General features: G+C 37.4%; 2 protein-coding genes across 4 annotated transcripts; both read right to left on the bottom strand.

Annotated features, from left to right (window-relative positions):
• Positions 1 to 1,839: 1,839 nt before the first annotated feature.
• On the bottom strand, positions 1,840 to 6,450 carry gprc6a (G protein-coupled receptor, class C, group 6, member A). The gene is made up of 6 exons (XM_067398923.1): positions 6,242 to 6,450; positions 4,928 to 5,225; positions 4,089 to 4,850; positions 3,804 to 3,995; positions 3,132 to 3,255; positions 1,840 to 2,882 (listed from the first exon to the last, which is right to left on the bottom strand). The coding sequence occupies exons 1-6, from the start codon at positions 6,448 to 6,450 to the stop codon at positions 1,840 to 1,842; spliced, it is 2,628 nt and encodes an 875-aa protein (XP_067255024.1).
• A 3,274-nt stretch (positions 6,451 to 9,724) lies between these two features.
• On the bottom strand, positions 9,725 to 22,894 carry sphk2 (sphingosine kinase 2). 3 transcript variants are annotated; one of them, XR_010896880.1, is made up of 8 exons: positions 22,799 to 22,894; positions 18,765 to 20,326; positions 17,122 to 17,271; positions 16,894 to 16,988; positions 16,492 to 16,607; positions 13,348 to 15,082; positions 11,872 to 12,010; positions 9,725 to 10,431 (listed from the first exon to the last, which is right to left on the bottom strand). XR_010896880.1 is itself a non-coding variant. In XM_067406200.1 (8 exons), exons 3-8 carry the CDS (start codon positions 19,216 to 19,218, stop codon positions 11,948 to 11,950), a joined length of 2,613 nt encoding a protein of 870 aa, XP_067262301.1. In that variant the 5' UTR covers positions 19,219 to 20,326; positions 22,542 to 22,667; positions 22,799 to 22,852; the 3' UTR covers positions 10,437 to 11,947. The 3 variants fall into 3 exon arrangements, 2 of the variants coding, with proteins under 2 accessions (XP_067262301.1, XP_067262291.1); XM_067406200.1 differs by lacking the exon at positions 9,725 to 10,431 and adding an exon at positions 22,542 to 22,667 and having other exon boundaries at positions 10,437 to 12,010; positions 22,799 to 22,852; XM_067406190.1 differs by lacking the exon at positions 9,725 to 10,431 and having other exon boundaries at positions 10,437 to 12,010.
• Between the last annotated feature and the right edge of the window lie 353 nt (positions 22,895 to 23,247).

Here is a 23,247-nt window from a genome sequence, read left to right on the forward strand (position 1 = left end):
GAGACGAGAGTTTGGGGCTGTTATCAAGCCCCTGGCACTCTCAATGTCTCTCTCTCTTAGTATCAGTGATGTGTTAAAGGCCTCTAGCCAAGAGTCTGTCATGTGAAATACAGAACTGAAGAGCAAACAGAAAAGACAGTTTCATTCTGAAAAGGATATAGATGATGGTTGTCAGTAAATCCATGGGGAAACTACCAGCTTCTCGACAAATTATTTTAATATAAAGTAAACAATTTTCAACTGACTTTTTTCCTGAATAAATGAATTAGATATTAATAATATTTAACAGTCAATATTTCTTATAATAGCCTATGACTAACATTATTTAAAGGTGCCCAAGAACGTTCTTTCACAAGATGTAATATAAGTCTAAGGTGTCCCCTGAATGTGTCTGTGAAGTTTCAGCTCAAAATACCCCATAGATTTTTTTAAATTAATGTTTTTAACTGCCTATTTTGGGGCACCATTAACAATGCACTGATTTACACTCGGCGCCGCCCCTTTAAGACGCGTGCTTCCTGCCACACGAGCTGTCGACTATATTACAGCGCATTTACAAAGTTCACACAGCTAATATAACCCTCAAATGGATCTTTACAAGATGTTCGTCATGCATGCTGTATGCATGCTTCGAATTATGTGAGTAAAGTATTTATTTGGATGTTAAAAGTTTTATTCTGAGTGAATTTGAGGCTGTGATCCATGGCTAACGGCTAATGCTCCACTGTTGGAGAGATTTACAAAGAATGAATTTGTGTTTATGCATTATACAGACTGCAAGTGTTTAAAAAATGAAAATAGCGACGGCTCTTGTCTCCGTGAATACAGTAAGAAACGATGGTAACTTTAACCTCATTTAACAGTACATTAGCAACATGCTAACAAAACCTTTAGAAAGACAATTTACAAATATCACTAAAAATATCATGTAATCATGAATCATGTCAGTTATTATCGCTCCATCTGCCATTTTTCGCTGTTGTCCTTGCTTACCTAGTCTGATGATTCGGCTGTGTGCAGCTCCAGACGTTAACTGGCTGCCCTTGTCTCATACACACACCTAATGCTTTTCATAATGTTGGGAACATGGGCTGGCATTATGCAAATATTGGGGCGTACACCCCAACTGTTACGTTACAGTCGGTGTTATGTTGAGATTCGCCTGTTCTTCGGAGGTCGTTTAAACAAATTAGATTTATATAAGAAGGAGGAAACAATGGAGTTTGAGACTCACTGTATGTCATTTCCATGTACTGAACTCTTGTTATTCAACTATGCCAAGGTAAATTCAATTTTTGAATCTAGGGCACCTTTAATGTAATGAAACTCAATTCAATTAAGTTAATAAAGTAATTAAATTAATAGTTAATGTTGAAAACAACAGTTTATTGTTAGTTTAATCATACATTGACTAATATTAACAAATGAAACTATTGAGATTTTGCTACAATTAATCAACTTATACAGAGTATACATCCATAAATATATATATACATTTAACAAATGTGTACATTTTACAAATTTTCCTTTCCAGATGATGTTGCATATGCAAAATTAAACAGGAAACAGTTCAGTTTGAACTAACAATGAACAATGAAAGTTATGTTACATTTTTTTAAAATTAAATAATTTATACACAGCATATACACAATACATATACATATAAACATTTTATTCATTTCCACAATTAAATTAAAGTATTAATCATTATTACGATTAATCATCATAAAGCTAGGTCTTTCTTTTAACTCAGTCTATTTAGATTAAATAAGAACAACATGTCATAAAATTGGTTGCTTTGACTCATGATCTTGAATTCTTACATCCAATTATTATTTTTTAAGGTGTGCTATCTATTTTTGGTTCAGAAACTTGTTCCTCCTCGGGCACAAGTGATGGATTGGATATGATGTAGACTGAATTCTCCATTTTACTCCGTGGCTCAGTTCCATTCAAGCCTCTGATTTTCTCAGCACTCTTTCTTGCGTATTCATAAACATTCTTCATGAATGCGTCTTTAGTATTGTGCTCCTTTTTGTAAATAATTATGTAACATTTCGGCAAAAAGTGGCAGCACAGGATTCCGTAGTTTGAAATAAGAATAACAACCACCTCCACAGCCGGTACATATTTGCCACTTGTGGTGACGTGCACAGGGATGAAGATGACCCAGGCCATGAGGTAGATGAGCATACCGAATGTGATGAACTTGGCCTCATTATACTTCTGCGGAAGTTTTCTGCCTATGTAAGCAAATGTGAAACATATAACGGCCAACAAAACTATGTATCCCAGCATTAACCCAAACATCACACTTGAGCCTTCTTTGCATTCCAGCAGAATAACTTGGGGTTGCACTACTTTTTCTTTAAAAGGCCTGTACAAGATCAGCCAAACAGTGCAGATGATGATCTGCAGCCCTGTGCAGATGCAGATGATCACGTATGGCTTGTAGAGCCTGTCCAGAAGCTCCTTCAGCTCTAGGTTAATCTGGAATGCCAGAAGGATCTTCAAAGACTTGACCAGGATGCATGAGACACACAGCGTGAAGCTCAGACCAAAGATGACCTGCCTCACCATACACGTCATATTGGTTGGTTCACCCACAAAGAAAATGACACTGACAAAACTGCCCAGCAGCGAGAAAAGGATCAGATGACAAAGGGGTCCGCCTGCAGCCTTTACCACCGGAGAGCGTCTTTGCCAGAAGAACAGTGCAGACAGCGAGAAGAGGAGGAGGATGCCGAGGGCTGCCACTGACAACAGAGCGATGGCGAAGCCACTATTCCACTCAAAGTACTCATAAGTCTTGGGTTGACATTCTGAGCTATTATCGTTTGACCACATACTCTTAGTGTCACACTGGGAACAAGAATCTGCATCTGAAAGACAATTTAAAAACATTTCATTTTAGAGACTTAAACTGGGGTTAAAATAAGCTAAATTTTTCCATTGTTCACTGTCAATAGCATAGAGATATATGAAGCTTTGCGCACACAGAAGTCAGAAGTTTGCATGACCAACTTGAACTCTGTATGGTAAACTTTTTTTCCTTCGTATGAAATTTAATTTCGCCCAGCAAAGGTGAATGTGAGGGCACCTTTAGTGTAAAGTGACACCAAGGAACTTGCCTGTATGGTTGGAATACTGGTTTTCCGCACAGGCGAGGCACTCATAACAGCAAGTGTGCTGACCCTCGGCTGTTTTTTTGTACTCCCCTGGCCGACAGCTGTCTGAACACTTAGATACCACATTCTGAGAAGAAATAAGTGAAAGATTGCTTAAGAGAATGCTTTATAGGAAATACTGTTTTGGCCATTTAACACGAAACCTGTTCCGCAGTGCTGAGAAATTCTACAGGCATGTTTTTAAATGTTCAATTTCCGTTGCAAGGTTCATGTATGAAACATTAAAAAAGCAGAGCACCCTTTAGGGTCTTCGTATGGTATTGTAATGCAACATAGTAAGACACTTGCTGCGTTCAAGCCATGTCATAATTACTGTAAATTAAGCTCTGTTTGCTTTCGAATCCATTCAATCATTAAAGGATTAGTTTACTTTCAAATAAAAATGGAGATGTGACAGTTTGCAAAAACAGCCATTGACAATAATAAAAAAAGTTAATAATAACAATAATACATTTATGTAAACTGTAAAGAATTATACAAAATCCCCTGTAATAACACATCCAAATAATACCACGATACTACTAGGTGTCATGATACTTTAGCTGGTATTGTAGAAAACTGGTAAAAAGTTTATCAATGTCTTGATGAAAATGAACATTAAAGAGTAGAATTTACCTCAAAATGACTTAGATTCTTGTTTGTAAAAGTAAAACTGTAGTTAGATGGATTGTATTCTGCTATTTTTCCATGTCCTTCTTGTTCATCCCATTGGCAGATATCATAGCTCAAATTAATGTCACCATTCCTATCGAAGTTGTACTTTACTCCTTCTTTCTCAAAAGTGACATTCCTCAACTGTCTAAGGAGCTGAAACACAAACATGCAACAATTTTTAGGATGTTAATTGTGACAAGCTAAGAAATCAGTTTTGAATTTGGCAGCAAGTGTCTTTTAAAATACCTCCAAGGGCAGGATAGGTGTTGAGGCATTCCATTGTCTTGTTACATATAGTTCAGCCACAGCATTAGTAATAGCACTGACTGCCATCTGAATGCTGAAGACCATATCTGAAAATGTGTTTTTGATCAGTTCCTGTACTGCTCTTGCAGCATTTTCTATATCAGTTTTTTTTAGAAATTCATTCAGGAATGAATTGTTCATCTTATCTTCACTTTCAAACTGTAGATCCTTAAGATACTGTTGAAAAGGTGTAACATTCCCACTCTTGAAGGTGAAGCCCAGTACTGTTCCAATATCTGAGAGGTTAACATTTTTCAGAATATCTTTAGCAGTCGACCAGTTATCGCTGGCCACCCATACCTTATTATTTGAAACATTCTTACTCGGTAGCCTTTCAAATAGCAACTTCATTTGAGATGATTTTGCAAATGAAACCACCACATTAACCTTTGGATTTTTTTCAATGATGTCCACTGTCTTGTTGATGGAGGCGTTTAAATGTTGTTCGTCTGCTAGTGAGTCTGGTAGGATCGCCTTAAAGGCCACACAGATTCCTTCAGTTTCAGTGTGCTTAACAAAACTTTCCATGGCAGAACGCCCATAGTCTCCATCTGTAATGATAATGCCAACCCAAGTCCATTTATTGTCCTTCAGAAGTTTTACCATGGCATGGGTTTGGTACTCATCAGTGGGGACGGTCCTCATGAAAGCTGGGAAACGACTTTTGTCACTCAGAATTGTGGCTGTAGATGCGTAACTAATCTGCAGAACAGATAAACAGACAATATTACCCAATCCTGATTTTGAACTCTACGAGTGGAGAACTTGCAAGAGCTTACCTGTGGAATCCACTGAAGGTTGAGTTCTCTGGCAATTGCGATGGAGATCTCAGAAGAAGAGGTCCCAATGACCACTGTTATAGGCTGGACAGTATAAGAAGAGTTTGTTGGTGAACCACAGTCTGAGAACGGCCGTAGGAGATCTTGGACGGCCCAAAGCGCAGTTGTGACGTCAGAACATGTGTCATAGATGCGGTATCCAAGAGTAATGTTCAATCTTCTCAGCATGGGGGAACTGTTTGCCATTTCCACAGCATGAATCATAGCTAGAGCCTGATTTAGACCTTTTGTGTAGAATCTAGAGATAAACAAAACCACATGATTGTGACAAGATTCTTCAGATTAACACATAAGATACTCTAGAGAAGACTTGTGATGATTATGCATTATCCATTATATTTTGGGGGGAAATAAATGGAAGCATTTGCTAAGATGACCCCTCAAGAATCTCCTCAAGGAAAACTTATCCCAACTGTCATCTTTATTGCATAATATGTATAAATCAGATTTAATTTTGTTTTATATATGTAAAATACAATGTAAATGTACAAACAGATATATCTTTTGACAAGATAAGGCATCCGGGGATGGATTTGATATTTCTGACATGGAGGTTTCATCTGATTTAACACAGTGATCAAAAAAATATTATTAACGGTGATTAATAATGATAAATGTTTATTAAGCACCAAATCAGCATATTAGAATGATTTCTGAAAGATCATGCGACAATGAAGGCTGGAATAATGAGGTTGAAAATTCAGTTTTGCCATCACAGGAATAAATTAAATTTTAAATTGTAATAACATTTCACAATTTTACTGTATTTTTATCAAATAAACGCAGCCTGGGTGAAAACAAGTGACATTCTTCTTTCAAATATAAAATTACTGACCCAAAACTAGTGTACACATTTTAACTGAAGGAATTTCATTATAATAATCAATGAATATGAATTCAGATTAATAATTACCTATGGTATGATAATGAAGATATTTGAAATGTGCATTTTGTTAATGGAATTATTAATAACTTTATAAATTAGAATTAAATTAAATAATTATACATGCCAATGGAGGCTTTCTGCCACAATTTTGGGTCTAACTTTAACTGTTAACTTCAAAATAAAAACTTGTTTTACCCTCAAAATATTTTATTGTAATGTCCAGAAATCCCTACTGACAGAAAAAAAAAATATATTCACAAACTTAGACAATGGCCAAAAAAAAAAAAAAAAAAAAAGATCAGATCAGATCAGTCCAGTCCCCTTTTTGTCTGACCTTCATGACTGGATACCCCACAATGAACACTCACTTGCTGCAGTTGGGACGCTGAGGAGGAGAGAAGCCATTTTCGCCAGTGTTCACTGTCGTCACTGCCTCATGGATGGGGAAAAATCCTCCAATGATGATGTCTCCAGGGGCTGATGCTCCTTGGTAGGTGAACTGTGCAACAGAGGCTTCTGTGACTGCCAAAAGCGCAGACAACATGAGAAAGAGGCTCGTCAAATCCAAACAAGCCATCCCTGCGGTAGGTTGTTTTCCCTGAGTTCAGCTGGGCGACTGACAGGTGTGCTTAAAAAACATCTTTGTTTATAATACACATTTGGCTTCCTTCATGCATATAAAAAAAAAAAAAAAAAAATTGCACACCTCCCACATATTTCTCAAGTCCCTCCCTCACCCCCAGACATTAAGTGTAAAAAAAAGCAGGTATCTTCCTGTATATCAGGTGAAACCTAACCAATGCCAACAAACGTCTTAACAAAACAACAAAAGGGCCGCAAGTTGTTTCTTAATACACACGTTTGGAGAGAACAATAATTCAAAGGGTTGTTATAGATGTATAATTGTCACTTGAAATAAAATAAATCTGTAAAAAGTAATATGCTATAAAATTTTGGCAACAGATTACAAGCAATATTATTAATTAAATTCAACAAATAGAATTTAAGGAATTAATTTGATTAATTCTAACTCAAATGTCAACCATTTAAAACAAGTAAAATTTAAACAAAAATATCTGAACAGACAGATGTTAAAGATTAATTAAGAACTCTTTATTTTTTTATCGCCAACATTGATAACAAGTAAAATCACTGAATGAAAGAGAAACACAAATTTACAGAGGTTTATTAACAGATGTTGATTTTATTGAAAAAGTTTGGTCATCATTATGGTAATCAGTATTTCATTTAGTTACCCAGTTTGACTAATTGCTTTTTATGTCAGTTTGTGTTTTTTGTTATGGTTGACTTTTAAGGAATTAATTTGATTAATTCTAACTCAATTCTTATATGTTGAATTTAATTAATAATAGGATATGGCTTGTAATCTGTTGCCACAATTTTAGAGTGTATAAATAGTACAATGACCTTCAAAAAACAAGACAAAACAAGAAAAATGTTAAGTGGTGCATCAATATTATTACCAACACCATTCAAGATAGATAAATAGAGAAGTGCAAGTGGCTTGTTCACGCCACCTTGTGGTGAGAGCACGCAGATATACCTCCATAGCTTGATACTTTTAAGATGAATTGAAAATTATCGCTGCCTGTATTTGCAGTATTTCTGAATCACAATTAATCTAGGAACAGGGTTAGTGTCAAAATCTGACTCCTGTGAGATTATGATTCCCCTGTACCTTCCTATGAGGGCAACAGCCTCCCCCCGCCGAGTGAACCAGAAGCAAGGATATGGCGACATTTCAAGGAACTCAAGACTTCATGAGCAAGATTTCGAAACAACAGTCGTGAGAGACAGAAAATGTTGGATTAGCGAGAACTCAAACAAGATAGACATGTTACAATGAGGCTAAAAATGTGAAACAAGCCAGACAAACGCTAAAAAAATATATTATATTTATCTTGTTTTAAGGCTGCTTTCAATATTGTAATCGACTGTTTTTCTAAGCTAAAGATTTAGTTTAATCTAGATAAAAGATTAAATATTTACAACTCAAATCATGTTTCTGTAGCATTACCACAAAATACTTTCAAAAAAAGTGAAATTGTGAGATATAAAATTAGCAATTGCAAGATATGGTCACATTGTAGAGACATTAAGTCATATAATATTATAAAAACCTAAAGTTTTTATTTAAACTATTACTGAAATAGTCCTTCATAGCTTAAAGGGTTAGTTCACACAAAAATGAAAATTCTGTCATTTATTACTCACCCTCATGCCGTTCCACACCCGTAAGACCTTCGTTAATCTTCGGAACACAAATTAAGATATTTCAGTTGAAATCCGATGGCTCCATGAGGCCTCCATAGGGAGCAATGTCACTTCCTCTCTCAAGATCCATAAAGGTACTAAAAACATATTTAAATCAGTTCATGCGAGTACAGTGGTTCAATATTAATATTATAAAGCGATGAGAATATTTTTGGTGCGGCAAAAAAAAAACTTATTTAGTGATGACCGATTTCAAAACACTGCTTCAGGAAGCTTTGGAGCATAATGAATCAGTGTATCGAATCTGCTGTTCGAAGCACCAAAGTCACGTGATTTCAGCCGTTGGCAGTTTGACATGCGATCTGAATCATGATTCGATACACTGATTCATAACGCTCCGAATCTTCATGAAGCAGTGTTTTGAAATCGGCCATCACTAAATAAGTCGTTTTTTTTTTTTTTTTGCCGCACCAAAAATATTCTCGTCGCTTTATAATATTAATATTGAACCACTGTACTCACATGAACTGATTTAGATATGTTTTTAGTACCTTTATGAATCTTGAGAGAGGAAATGTCATTGCTCCTATGGAGGCCTCACTGAGCCACCAGATTTCAACTAAAATATCTTAATTTGTGTTCCGAAGATTAACGAAGGTCTTACGGGTGTGGAACGGCATGAAGGTGAGTAATAAATGACAGAATTTTCATTTTTGGGTGAACTAACCCTTTAAAGTTGGGAACTACATCATTAAACGTGGTCACAATGGAGAATAAGCAACAGGGAAGTGGTTAAATAAGCCAGTAGGTGGCTCCACCAGCTGCACACGTGCAGCAAAGGCATGGTGTAGGCCACAGTTGAGGAACTCCCGAGAACAAAAGAGCACTAAAACAATGTATCGCTTATAGGGGAAAAGGAGGGAAAGGGCAATGCAAGCTAGCTGTAATCTACAGGAGCAAAAGGGCAGTGTAGTACTAATCGAGTGGAAACTGAGATACAAGTGGGAAAACAAGGGGAAAATAAACTGCTCAAAGAGCTGATAGGAAGGCGGAGACACTACAACAAAACAAGATAGTGGCTGAACCGTGTAGTGGCATGTGGAGATTAGTAGACTGAAGAGAATGATGACGAGCTGAAAGAAAGAGAGGAAAAGAGTCGGAGACGACGGCTTCCTTGTTTATCATCTCATGCAAACCTGATAACCAGCAGGAGACAGAGAGAAGTGAAACACTGGGCTGTCAGCCCACTGTTGCTTTACTCATCTTGTCTAAGAGGAACTTGCATTGTTTTCCACCTCTGAATCAGTTTTGTATTAATTACAAGTGATTGTGCAAAATTGTCACATGTTTGTCATAGTTCAAGCTCCTTTTTGTTCTCATGTACCCTTGAGAATGTGCTAATCGAAGAGGAAAAAACATTCCTAAATGGACATTTGTTGAAATAAACCGGAAGAAAACATTTATCCTCAGTGTTCTTGGTGATACCTCTACAGAAAGCAAGAGTAAAAGACTGGAGAACAAACATGCAAGGGTTCATAGTTCAATTTTATCTGAAACTAAACTTTTAAACCATACAGAACTAGAAGCTGTAAATAAAAAAATGTATACATGTTTAATATAATATTCTTTTAATAGTAATTACAATCTTAATACAAGCATTGCAGAATGAAGAGACATCTTAAACTGGCATTTTCAAGATGGACAGCAGCTTGATACCAAATTTATTAGATCACTCTAAAGCATGGTACAACAAAAGAAGGCAGGAAATATAGGGAATGAATAATAACAAAAAATAACTGGCCATCTGAAAATCATTTTGAGTACCCAGACTCGCAAACAAAACAACTAGATTTACATATCAGCTGATGCTTAAGAGCTGAAGAGATCAACAGAAGAAGAAATTATTGCACTAGAAAGAACTAAACAGCTGTTCGGAAATACCAGTCGAGTCATTAGAGTTAAATATTATTTACTAATCATTGCAAATTCAGAAATGAGAGAAAAAAAAAGAGGTTGGAAAATGAAAAGGATAGAAGAAATGCAAATAGGGCATTTCTCCAATAAATATTTAGGTAAAATTCAAAATTCCTTTGCAATCGTAATCAGCTCCACAGCTGGACTTTAAACAGGTCTGTTCTTTTATAAAGCTGAAGTTCCTGTTGCTCTAGTGTTAATTGTTTTGAGACTAAAATGTTATCAAGTCAAGTTATTGATCACTATGAAATAGTCCTCACCTAGTATTTAATAAATGAATCTTTCAGGAAAAAGGATTTAAAGATGCACTGGCAGTTGATCACTAACTTCCAGATCCTTCTTTATTTATCTGAAAAAAAAAATAAAAAATTGAGCAAACACTATGCAAATTTGCCTTAACTCATAGAAGACAGTGACAGTATGTTTCGATAATACCGGGGGAAAGAAAAGTGAAAGTTTTCCAAGCTTTCTTTCTACGTTCATTACAATGCATATAGCTAGTTACCAATTAATGTCATCATCATGATTGTTGCATGCTTTTTACACAGTCTAGCAATGCAATATATATCATAACAGTCCATGTTTAACGGTTCTGTTCAAACCACACAATGATTGTGTCCTAAAAAATACCTGCAAAATGGATGCAAGATGCAAGAACTGACACATTTCTGAGCAGTCTCATGAAACAATGGTTTTCAGAGCTGGACGGAGACTTATTTCAATGCAGATAAATCTTTGCTAAATGAGATTTCAGATTAAAGGGTTAGTTCAAGCAAAAATAAAAAATTATGTAATTTATTACTTACCCTCATGTTGTTCCACACCCGCAAGACATTCTTTCATCTTCGGAACACAAATTAAGATATTTTTGATAAAAATCCGATGGCTCAGTGAGGCCTGCATCGCCAGCAAGAACACTCCCTTTTTCATGTGATTTTGATGCTCCGAACCACTGATTCGAAACAAAAGATTCGTAACGCTTCGAAGCTACATGAAGCAGTGTTTTGAAGTCAGCCATCACTAGATATTGTGGAATAAAGTCGCTATTTTGTTATTTTTGGCGCACAAAATGTATTCTCGTCATTTTGTAATATTAAGTTTGAATCACTGTAAATAAACTTTTATTTAATATGTATTTAGTAGCTTTCTGGGCATTGAAAGGGATGTTCTTACTGGCTATGCAGGCTTTACTGAGCCATCGGATTTTATCAAAAATATCTTAATTTGTGTTCCGAAGATGAACGAAGGTCTTACGGGTGTAGAACAACATGAGGGTGAGTAATAAATTACATTTTTGGGTGAACTAACCCTTTAAGACACGCACTAAGCAAGTACGTAAATTAAGGAGGGTTACACAAAATTCAGGCATGGATAAGGCATTCCAGGGGTAGCTATTATGCAAAATGGGTGGAACCATATTCGAATGTGGGTGTGGCAACCTAAAAGCCAGCTATTGTTTTTAGTGTTTGTCTGTGTATTTTTTTTTTCACTCTCTGAAATAAGGCAGGATCACTGTTGAGAATCTATGCACAAATGCATACTAAAATGTATACACCATTTGGACACATTCAGTTTTGCCATTTCCTCTTTTATGTAGACATTGCTGCATTCTCTCTCACTACAGTGAGGGTAAACCAAGTATAATCCTACAGTCATGCAATAGGCCACAAGTTTTCATCCCTTCGATAAATTCAAAAATACTCCTTGCATATGCAGCTTGAATAAGCAATCCCTTAGTTAATCCCAGTAAAAGCAGTGATTGCAACTGCTGGCTTTCTGTTTCTCTCACCCCCAGTTTGCACATGGCAAAATGTTATATAATCCAGAGCGTCATGCTAATCCCTGCCCGTTCAGTTCCAAACAGGTCAGAATCTTGTAATCTTTATTCCCGAGTCCCCAACAATCAAACGGGCTATGGAGGGATGAACCTAGGACAAAAGAAGGTACAATCAGATTTGTAAAAAAAAATAAAAATAAAATAGAGCTATCAAAAATCAAAATCAAAACTTCAAAATCAATCATTTTAAATGCTTAAAGAGAATTTAGGCATCACAACATTATAATATAGAGTTTGAAAATGGATATTGATTATGAGATTTGCTAAAGATTTAACAGTGTTATTAATAGGGCTGAGACAATAAATCAATGCATTGCGAATCAAGACATGATTCTGGATCGATTCTGTGATCTTCCGAATGCTCGTTAACGCTCTTCTTCATGAGCATTTGAGTGAGAGGTTAAAAACTGGCCTAGAGCACCATCTGCTGTTAAAAACTAAGCTCAGAATCGAGAGAATCGCGATGCATTCGGAAAATCTCAGAACCGATCGACGAATCGCTATGCATCGATTATCCCAGCCCTAGCGATTAAATTATTAGTTTTTAACAAAGTTAATCAATTAAATATTAAAGCATTTAATAGATTATTTAATAAAGTATTTGCAAGTGAGTGTGCAGTCATATCTCCTTTACACAAATCAATGAAATATCAACATCAACAAATACAATGGGTCTCATTCATGAACCATTCGTAAATATACGAATAAATATGTGAGTGATTTGCGCGTAAAGAGACCTTCCCGAAAACTCTTCTCCTGATTCACAAATACTTCGTAAACGTCAGAAGTGATAGTGAAATGTGTGTGTGTGTTAATGAATTCCAATCAGTCGTAACACGCTCATTCTCAATTACCATAAATCCCGCCCGTTAAATCAGACTGACAACTATATATGGGCATCATATTATGACACCAAACGAAGGATTTTGGCCATTTTTTTAGGAAACAATTTCCATAACAATTAAGGGGCCATTAGTTTGCCCAGCCCTATTGAAATCAATTAATTATTTGATTAAAGTGCTCCGTTTGCAGATGCCATTACTGGCTCTCACAATAAAAGTAAAAAGAAAAAACGTATGTAATTACTATATATAATATTTTTTCAAAATGCTGTGTAAATATGTACCCTATTAAGGTGAATTAAAATGCAGCCTTATTAATGAGCAAAACGTTCGGATGTTAAACGCACTATTTACGCGTGGCTGGGAGCAGGTGTAGATTTCTTTCGTACCAACTAACATTTGGAAAATACGAACATTTTAATGAATCCGAAAAATTACGCCAGAACCACTTTACACACGATTTACACAAAAATACGTTCTGCTCGTGTTTCATGAATGAGACCCAATGATGAAAAAATAATCTTAAATATCAGCTGATATCTAATATATTGTGTATCCCTACTTTCACTAGTAGCGCTCTTCTCACCTGTGCCTGCAGCGGCCCATAGGGCACCAGCTCTCCATCTACAGTGAGGGTTCCTCGTGGTGAAAGCGGCTGAAGGCGGAATGCCCGAGCAGAAACATGACTGACGTAAGGAGAGCTAACAGACATATGAGCTCCTCTCTCCATTGCTAGGAACAGTCTAAGCAGCGTTGCCCGGGAGATACCAGCCCGCACAAATGTCAAATGGATCAACCCATCATCAAATCGAGCCTGAGGCGCAGCGAGGAGATCTGCTCCCAAGTGAGACTGGTAGATGGCCAGCACCAAGACAAAATCACCCTCAATAGTGACCCAGTCACGTGTAGGGAGAGGCTGGTCCAGAGGAGGTAGCAGATCATCCTCTGGCAAGTTGATGGAGGATGTCATGTGAAGGCAGTTCTTCAAGGGTCCTGCAGGCTCTGCAAGGTCAAAGTTGAAGGAAGGGGTCGGTGAATGAAAAGAAGGTGATGGGGAAGATGAGCTGGGAGTGTTGGGACGTGGTGCAAGATAAGAAGAGTGGGGAGAGGCGCAAGATGGAGATGAAGGAGGGGTCGGGGAAAGGGACAGAGAAAGGGATGGAAACTTTGGAGGGAGAGAGTTTGAATGTGATTGATGGAGAAGGGAGAGGGGCCGTGGCCGTGAGGGGTTCTGGTTCTGGTCCAAAGTTTTAGTTTTGAAAGCTTTGAAAGGAGACTGACGGAATGGAGAGGACGAGATGGTGAGGGCACGCTCGCGAGACTTGTCCAGAGGAAAGGCCTCTCTTTGAAAGTAGGTGCCATTTATGTCTTCGTCTTCCTTTCCATAGGCTGCCACCTCCAAGTCTTGGTCAGTGTCTACACCAATTGGCTGGCTGAAGAAGGCATTGATTATCTGGCTAGAGGGGAGCGAGTTTTTACGTAATGTGCATTGCAGGTCAGATGGCGTAGTCTGATAACTCTCGTCACAATCATTTACCTCATCTCTGTCACTCAAATCGCTCGCTTTAGTCATTCCCTGTCCATCTATCTCATCCCCACCTGGTTTATTCTCTTCTTCTATGTTCCCATCATTCCTGGCTATGTTGTCACACTCTTCCCTTTCGGTTGATTCTGAACTGGTCTCTGATGTCTCCTCCATCTTCTCTTCTGCTTCCACCTCTCTCTCTCGGTCTTCTGCGAGACTGCTTGCTCTCACTACCCCAACCCCTCTTGCCCTCTCTCTCCTCCTCTCCCTCTCCCTCTCCCTCTCCTGCCTCTCCCGTTCTCGTTCCCTCTCTCTTTCTCCATCTCCTTTGCGGAGACTTCTTTGTTCACTAAGGCCCATGTCGGAGCAGGTGCGATGGATGGGCGTGCGACAAAATCCCTCCAAACCTTCGGTAATGCTGCGTGAAAGCGGCCTTCGGGGAGGCTGAGGCGTGGCATCAGGGGACGAGTTGACTATACCGGGTGGCAGGTAGGAAAGACGGCCTTTATAGGAGCGCAGAGAAGCCAATCTCACCAGTGTTCCCAGTGTAAACCGTGCTGAGCCCAACCCTCTGTAGCGCTCACTCTCTATATCCACGTCAGACACAAAACCCCAGGCCACAGAAAGGAAAGAGAAAAGTCTCTTGGGAGCAGGTGGGTGCCCATTCTGATTGGATGTGGATGATGAAGCACATGGGCTGGTTGTAACAGAGACCAAGTCCATCGGTTTTACCCCACCCCGGCACAGCAGAAAACAGCAGTTGAGGAGGAGAGGCTCCCGAAGGCACATGTCATATCTGAGAGAAAAACAAGAAAAGAAATAGATTCAATCACATTTTGAACACAAAAAAACCCTCAATTTTCTTACTATCCTTACTTAGAGATGTAATAGGTGATTCTCTACAGAAACATTTTTTGCTATATTGGTTGAAAGTCTCCTCATATCCTGATAGCAATCAATGTTAAAGGTGTAGGATCATAAATTGTTCATCCAATCAGTCCGAAAGAAATAACACTTGTTTTAGAGGAGGTGTGGCTTTGGAGACTCTCTGAAGGGAGGGTGGGATGTTATGATTCGAAAGCTAGCTCACTATTGCTTGCCTCTCTGAAAATGTCCTATTGCACCTTTAAAACATGACTCAAAAACATTATTCAAATATGGAATTGAATTAGCACAACAAAGATTTTGTCTGGGAGTGTTAAATTAGGTACATAGCTACAAAAACACCTGCACAGAGCAAACAACTACTGAGAAATGTATGAAACTCATTTTAGTTAAATGAAAGGTGAGTTTTCTTTAACTGACACAAAGATTTTCTTTAGCCCCGTATCCACCGCAGGAACTTTCCCCAGGAACTAGGGACTTTGAGGTGATATTTGTGTATTTAAACCACAGGAACCAGGGTCTAAATAAAGTGAAATGTTCCTGCTCATGATGTAGTACTTTTTCAAAGTTCAGGAACTTTCAGGGGTGGGACTTAGGCGCTGAACGGGCTGATTGGTTCAGTTCACGCAGCATTTTGATTGGTTGACTCCACACAGCATTTTATTTCAACCACCATTTTTAAAAGACTGTTGCGGTACATGCAGTAAGAGTTGTTTGCTATTCATTGGACATTGGAGTTTAAAAATACGACCGATGGATCGACGACGAGCTTCAGGCTTTATTAAGCTTATATGCGGAGGACGAAATCCAGGGGGAACTGGAAGGTTGCACGCAGTCCTACGTCACCAGACTTATCTTCACAATGCTTTTGACCACTATGAAAACGCAGACAGCAAAAGTTCCTGGGACAAATTGTTCAGGGTTATTTTGGTGGAAACAAGGCTTTTGTTTTCTCTTTTTTAGTAATGGTAAGCTACAATAGTTAGCAAAGACCCCTAATATGTTGCAGCATTTACAATTTTTTATGTTAAAGCATTTAAAATAAATGGTACCAAAAAAGGCTTGCAAATTTGTTCCAAACCTGTATGGTGTTTTTTTCCATACATAAATATAATAATTAATCACAATGATTTTTTTCACAAACAATGAGAGCTTATAGGACAAACAACATGTGTGTATGGAATGTGGGAGAGTAGATGAGAGAATTTTACATTTTTGGGTAAACTGTTCCTTTAAAAATAAGGGAGGCTCTCTGAAAAACTAGAGTTTTTCACACAATATCACACAGGTCACACAGGTGAGCTCAAGCACATTTCGTACCCTGCATAGTGGTTTATGGAACCAGCAAGTGCATTTCCAGAGCCACAAGGCAGAATTCCCACTGGAGTTTTTATTGCTTGTTCCCAATCTGGCCTTTCCATGAGGCCATTTATCACCTGCAGAAAGAGGACACACAGATTAATATGTAAATAATGTGCAAGTAATCTTATTTTTATATACAAAGCCTGTTTATCATGTTTTCAGCTACCAACAAGGTATTGTTCTCAACAATTTAACATGTTTTTCCATGTTTAAATCCATTACACAGAATTCCACTGACTGAAGACAGGAAAATTACCTAACAAATTTCCTGCAAAAAGTCAGTAATTCCATCTGGGATTTGTAATAAGATACTTAAATACATAAAGTGACACAGCCACATGATATTGTTATGATATTCACCTCGTGCAAGAGTCCATCTCCAGATACAATGATTATTCCATCCCATTCTTGTAGCAAAATCTCTCTGATTAGCTCACGTGCATGATTCCGACGCTCTGCACAACAACAAAACCACATGCATCACATCCGTTCAATGCAATAATTCAGATTCTGACCACTGCTGGTGTGAGCGCTTCAATTTATTCAGAACCATTTGTAGCCAACAGCATGTGTGCAAGTTGTTCCTACCTGTCTGTATAAGGTTGTAGCTGATGTTGGCTTCCCTTATCATTGGAAGTATGTGCGTTTGACACCATTGCATTGCCTGACCCCGGCCACTGAATGGATTGACCAGCAGCAACAGTCGACGGGGACGGGGCAACATGCTTTTGCAAAATTCTGCACAAAAACAAGCAAGTGAGGATAAGGCCTTCATTCGAAGGCTTAATACTAACATTAAACTATGTCCTAAACCATCTGAAAGTAGACATCATGATGTTTTAGTAGATGTGAAAAATAAGTACACTTCAAAATCACATATCTGACCTTCATTTCAAATAAATCATTATCATAATCATAATCATCATTCTAATAATAATTAAAATTCTCCTTTTTATAGTATTTTTTGACATTTTTCCAAAACCAGAATCACTTAGTTTCTAACATGAATGGTTCAACTGTGTGGTATCTGAGAACATTTCATTATGTTCTGGGATTTGAGAATTTGGGATTGGTCTCATCTATTCAGAGCACAGTGCATGTATAGTCCTGATCTTAACCTAGATGTTATCTGGCTTTTTTTTTCTTTTCTTTTCTTTCAAGATTTAAGACTTCTTCCATAACTTCCCATCATGTGAGGGAAAGTTGTTCTGTGTTCTATTCTTGGAAAAACTTGAAGGTGAGCATGTGATGACAGTTTTCATTTTTATCCCTTTAATGGGGTGTACTTATATTTTCACACCACTAGACCTGCTAATCTGATCAGAGATCCGAATTCCTAACACAAATTCCAAGCAAAAAACAAAACATTAACATCATATAAAAAGGTATTTTAATAATTTACTGAACTGCAATGACTAGCACTGACAGCTAACTACAGCACAGCAGTTAAAAACAGGGACAGAGCACTCAGAACACTCAGCATCTGTTTAAGTCAATAAAGCCTGCTGTATTGCTACCGAATGATCTGCACTACTCAAACCAGGCTGTATTTTCCCTGCCGCAGACCCACCCATTCTCTGACCATCAATGACAGCATGTGGTACACATTATGAGTGAAAATAAAAAAAAAGGAAAAAAGGGAGGGAACAGTTAAACTCTTGCACAAATAAATGCAGACAGACATGATTCATACTCGCATAAATTTAGCACACTATAGAAGAAATCAAAGTGGCATCCTATTTACAATAATATACTAATGACAACATTAATGCAACATTAAGAATTATAACAAATTATAATCAATTAGCAGCATCCAGCATCCATTATATTACTATTAATTTTACAATCATAGAATTTATTGTTTTGAGTTTGAGTTTTCAATTTCTTTTTAGCTTTAGTAATTTTGTTAAGTGCTTTAGTCCTTAAAAATAGTTCTATTTATCTTCAATTTATTTTTAATTTTTATTTATTTTAAGTTTTTTCCCTTTTTAATTTTATATTTATATTTAAATATTTTTCTCACTGAAAAAAAAAAAAAAAATATATATATATATATATATATATATATATATTTTTTTTTTTTTTATATAATATAATATAATATATATATATATTTTTTTTTTTTTTCCATCTGGGAGGCTTCAGCAAAAGCTTTCCCACAAACATAAGCACAGAAAACATAACTACCTGAAGACAAAAGCATCTGTGAATGATCAAACCTTGACACCCACCTGTAGTGGAGCTGACATCCATCCCCCTCAGCAGGCTCTGTATAGCAGCGTTCCATTTCTCCGCCTCAGCTCTGCTCTCTGCCAAGTACGCCCTCACCTGCCTGTGTCTGGAGACGCCCTTCCTGCGTTTACCCGGAGGGTACCAGTAAAGCACCAGCAAAGGAGGGGCCGGCGATCGTGGGCAGCTGCATCCGGTCAGCTCTGTCAGCGGGAGGAGCAGCCTGGACTGCTTCCCAGCACGTGGAGACAACCGCTGGACGTGGACGTGAGTTGGTGTGAGAGTCAGAGCATAGTTGGTGGAGGCAGGGCTGGAAGGTAAAGACACACCTCCAGGGCTGTTGGGGTTGCTGTTATTGTTACTTCCACTCCCTCCTCCGCTGCTCCAACCGCTGAACTGTCCATGCAGCAGGGCCTCCTCGGTCATGGACGGGCTTTCGGGGCCTGGGGAGCGCATGTTCAATGTCTGGCCTCAAAAGTATGTTTGGACTATACAGCTTGAGTGCCTCATGCAGAGGTCTTTCTTCTGCGTTGTAGTGAGATGTCTTTCTGGACGGATGCCCTAGATGTTTGGAGATGTTTTCAAATGTGTCAGCTTTTTAAGCCCAAATCATGGGCTTTGCGTAAACTTAATGTTACACAAGTTATAAATGACGAAAGTGCTTCAACAGGTGTCTATTCAAAACAAAAAGTAACTTCAGCAGGCTTTTCTATCCCTGATAGTGTTAAATCTTTCCCATCAGTGCACTTTGCCTGGAAACAATGCTAAATCCTCTTACGGTCATCTGATCAAAACACAATACACAAAAGATTTCCAGTTTAGTATTGCTAGTATCCCAACAAAAAAATACTTGTTTTAAAATCAAAGTTGCACAAGAAGCAAGATTATTTGCTTTTCTCAAATGCGTCTTTGATTTCACCGGCAAAATATCTCACAATATGAGAAAAGGCATAAGTCTTTTGTCAACTTTAAATGAAATTGTGTGTGCATCTAGATAAATAATCATTAAATGAAATTTCTTAAGTTACTAAATTTTACAATCTTCCTTTCTTACAAGTTGTTTAAATAAAATTGGAAGCACAGTTTCAATTAACAATGCCTTGTTTTAAGGTCAGAGAACTTACAAATGACTAAATATAAGCACACACTAAGGTTATAATAACCCTATAAATGCTACAAAAATGTTCAGTGTCAAACAAGCACAAAGAACAGAGGTAACGGCCCAGCCGAGGATAGTGTTTGAGGAGAACCAAATGAAACCTTATCGAGGTGGACAACTAAAAATACAGTTCCTCTCCAAAAACAACAAGGTTAAGGAAGTGATAGGATATCACTTCTGGTTTTGGTCCAAAACAGTGTCAGGGATTGTAGTAGTGCTGGGTAATCATGTATTCTAGCTCATCCAATAAAAAAATGCCAGAAAATCCAGGATTTGATATCCATGAACGTCCAATTCAATTCAATTCAATGGGAAATAAATGAAACTCAGAATACAGAAAGAGGAGTAGTGCTGGAACAGGGTCTCAAGTCATGGTTATCCTCTTTATCAGCTGTTATATGTGCCCTACATAGAGAAGGTTTGGAGAAAGAAAGAAATTCAAAGATTACCTTTCAAAGTTTAAATGCAATATTCTATATTTTACAAAGCATTATAGCTCAAGTATTATATTATTATGAATAGGAGTTATAACCATATAACATAACCATTAACCAATAACCATTTTCTATTTTAATACATTTTAAAATGTATTATTCCTGTGATGGCAAAGAAAATCGGAAATCATTCTAATATGCTGATCTGCTGCTCAAGAAACAGTTGTTATTATTATTATCACAGTTAAAAACATTTGAGCTGCTTGATACTTTTGTGGAAATCATAATACATGTTTTTTCAGAATTCTTTGATGAATAGAAAGTTCTAAAGAATAGCATTTATTTGAAATAGAAATATTTTGTAATGATGTAAAAGTCTTTACTGTCACTTTGTTTCAGCAAGGACACATTAAACTGATCAAAGTATTAATAAACATTTACTGTCTACCAACCCAAACTTTTAAACAGTAGTGTATATTATGTATTAGAGCTCAAGATCATCTTTACTGCCCTTCTAATGTCTTAAATAGACCCTTGACCTGTACCTAAACTTACCAGACTTAAGTAATCAGATAACTTATAGTGCAATATCTTCAAAGGTCTGCCATCAGCAAAAAGGAATATGCTGAACAATACGATTCTGTTTCTCAACAGAAAGTGTGTGGTAACCGTTGGAGAAATGTGAATAGAAGGATTTACGGTCTAAATACAAAGTTCATTATTCAAAATGTCCAGGTGCCTGTGGTTTGCCACTGTTAGGCAACACAAATACGTAGGGCTGTCATTTTGAACCAAACAGAGAGTGGAAAAAAAAAAAAGAAAAAGAAAAAAGGCTGGGGTGGAATTACACCTGTCCAGCATCAATCTTGGATGAAACCACATATGTAAATTCCGCGATTGTGCCTGAAATGCAACACCAGGACTACGGATGAGTTCTCAACTGAACAAATTCAACTCAGTGGAGAACAGGAATGTCTGAAATGTGAACTGACGACAGATTCAACAGATTAAGATCTCATAGTACAAGTTTATGGCGGACAGGAAAGGGCTGCAGTTGAGAGGCCTAATATATCGACACAGTCTATAAACATCTGGGACGAGACGGACGGCTGTGTCGGATGTTTTAGCTGCAATTCAACATTTGAAGACATTGTTTTGGAATTCAGAGAGTAATGCTCAATGCAGAAATATGCAACTCTTATCACAGCTATCATGCACTTTAATTTTCTTCCGGTCTTGCTTGTTAAGACTCATGTGAAATCAATGCCTGGCAGATTTCCATAACTGTTTAAGTATATAGCATAACAAAACAAAACAAAACTGTGATGTCCACTTTGCTCCCATGTGTCGTTGAAAAGCAGGGCCAAGACCCACCGAAAACAAAAAAAAAGTGCATTCCTCTCTAAAGCTGCCTCAAGCTTCACCTTTCTAGAGCCAAAAAGAGCTTTGTTGACTGTCTGGGCTTCTCACACACAATTGCACACTTTGTCCCTTTTATCACAATGACTTTTTACAGCATCAATGATATGATAGTTTCAAGATTTATTCAGATACACCAAAGCTATTCTGAAGCCTTTGACTCACAGATCATAAAATAAAATAAAAAACAATGATGACCTTTACACACAGTTATGTAGGTCTTTCTTTATAGGCGACCAGTTATGAAATCGATAAATTCACAGGCCTACATAATAATAATTAATTGCTTAGCAATCAAAATTAGCAAAGGCAAAAATACAAAGCTGTTTGTAACACTAAAATCTAATAGCAGCCTCATACAATTGCAAAGTGTCTCAGAATGTGACAGGTGGCTAGTCAGCTGTCAGTCACAAGTTCATTTAAGTGTTGCAAGGGGGCTTTAACATCATCTGAGTGAACTTGTATTAAATAAGGGATTTACATTCAAAAAGCTGCTCATATAGTGAGATTTGGGTATTATGATGCATGGATCATAAGGTCAATAAGCTTATACGGGATCTATAAATGGTACTATGAAATGAACTGCAAGCAAAACGTTACTTTTTAAAGATCAAAGAAACTAATGGCAAGGAAATAAATAAGTACATCTGCTGTTTCTTAGCAACTCAGAGCCAAACTCGCATATCAACACCGTTTGCTGATGACAGGCCAACACAAGGAACAAGTATATCATGATAGGTGTATGAGTGGACTTGCTTGTACTTAACTGAAGCAGTTATAACCTTAAAGCTGGTGAAGATAAAACACGGTTTTATCGATGAGGAGGAGAAGAATGTACTCAGCAAACATGCCATTTTAAATAGCCAAGCAGACGGGAGCTCAGAGACATCAACCTACAAACGGATCTGTTTCTGTTTAAATTCTTCATCAAATGGGGCGACCGAGAAACTTTTATGTGCCTTACATGTTATAATGACTTTAACAACAGTAATAAACGACAAAGCGAAAGTAATACAGGACTTACCTGTTTTTTTCTGTCCCCCCTACATGGCGAGTTTTCCAGCTTTCCTGAGCTGTAGGGGAGGCACGAGCGTTTTCAGGAAGTCTATTGACGCGGTGGGCGGAGCAAAGGGAATGATTGACGTGATAAACGTACAATCATGAAATACAATCCGTCTGGCCAGCCCATATCTTGGAGATAAAACACTCTTTTGCTCGATACTGCCAAGTGCTATCTTCAGTGCATATACAGTCACATTGAGCACATTTGAAGTTAAATCACAGACATAAAAAAGAAAATGCAAAATAAAGATATATAAATAAAGATATTATATATATATATATATATATATATATATATATATATATATATATATATATATATATATATATATATATATATATATAGTCAAACCAAAATTTATTCGGACAACTTGAACATACAGTCTATTCACTATAGTTTAAAAGAAATGG

This window comes from Chanodichthys erythropterus, chromosome 2 (assembly GCF_024489055.1).
Source record: "Chanodichthys erythropterus isolate Z2021 chromosome 2, ASM2448905v1, whole genome shotgun sequence".
NCBI lineage: Eukaryota > Metazoa > Chordata > Actinopteri > Cypriniformes > Xenocyprididae > Chanodichthys > Chanodichthys erythropterus.

Coding starts and splice junctions, on each gene's coding strand:
- gprc6a (XM_067398923.1), bottom strand. CDS start 6,450: ATGGCTTGTTTGGATTTGACGAGCCTCTTTCTCATGTTGTCTGCGCTT. Junction 3,996..4,088: donor CACCTATCCTGCCCTTGGAG/GTATTTTAAAAG, acceptor TTTGTGTTTCAG/CTCCTTAGACAGTTGAGGAA. Junction 2,883..3,131: donor CCAGTATTCCAACCATACAG/GCAAGTTCCTTG, acceptor ATTGTCTTTCAG/ATGCAGATTCTTGTTCCCAG.
- sphk2 (XM_067406190.1), bottom strand. CDS start 19,218: ATGCGCTCCCCAGGCCCCGAAAGCCCGTCCATGACCGAGGAGGCCCTG. Junction 17,272..18,764: donor GGATGTCAGCTCCACTACAG/GTGGGTGTCAAG, acceptor GTTTTTGTGCAG/AATTTTGCAAAAGCATGTTG. Junction 16,989..17,121: donor CTACAACCTTATACAGACAG/GTAGGAACAACT, acceptor GTTGTTGTGCAG/AGCGTCGGAATCATGCACGT.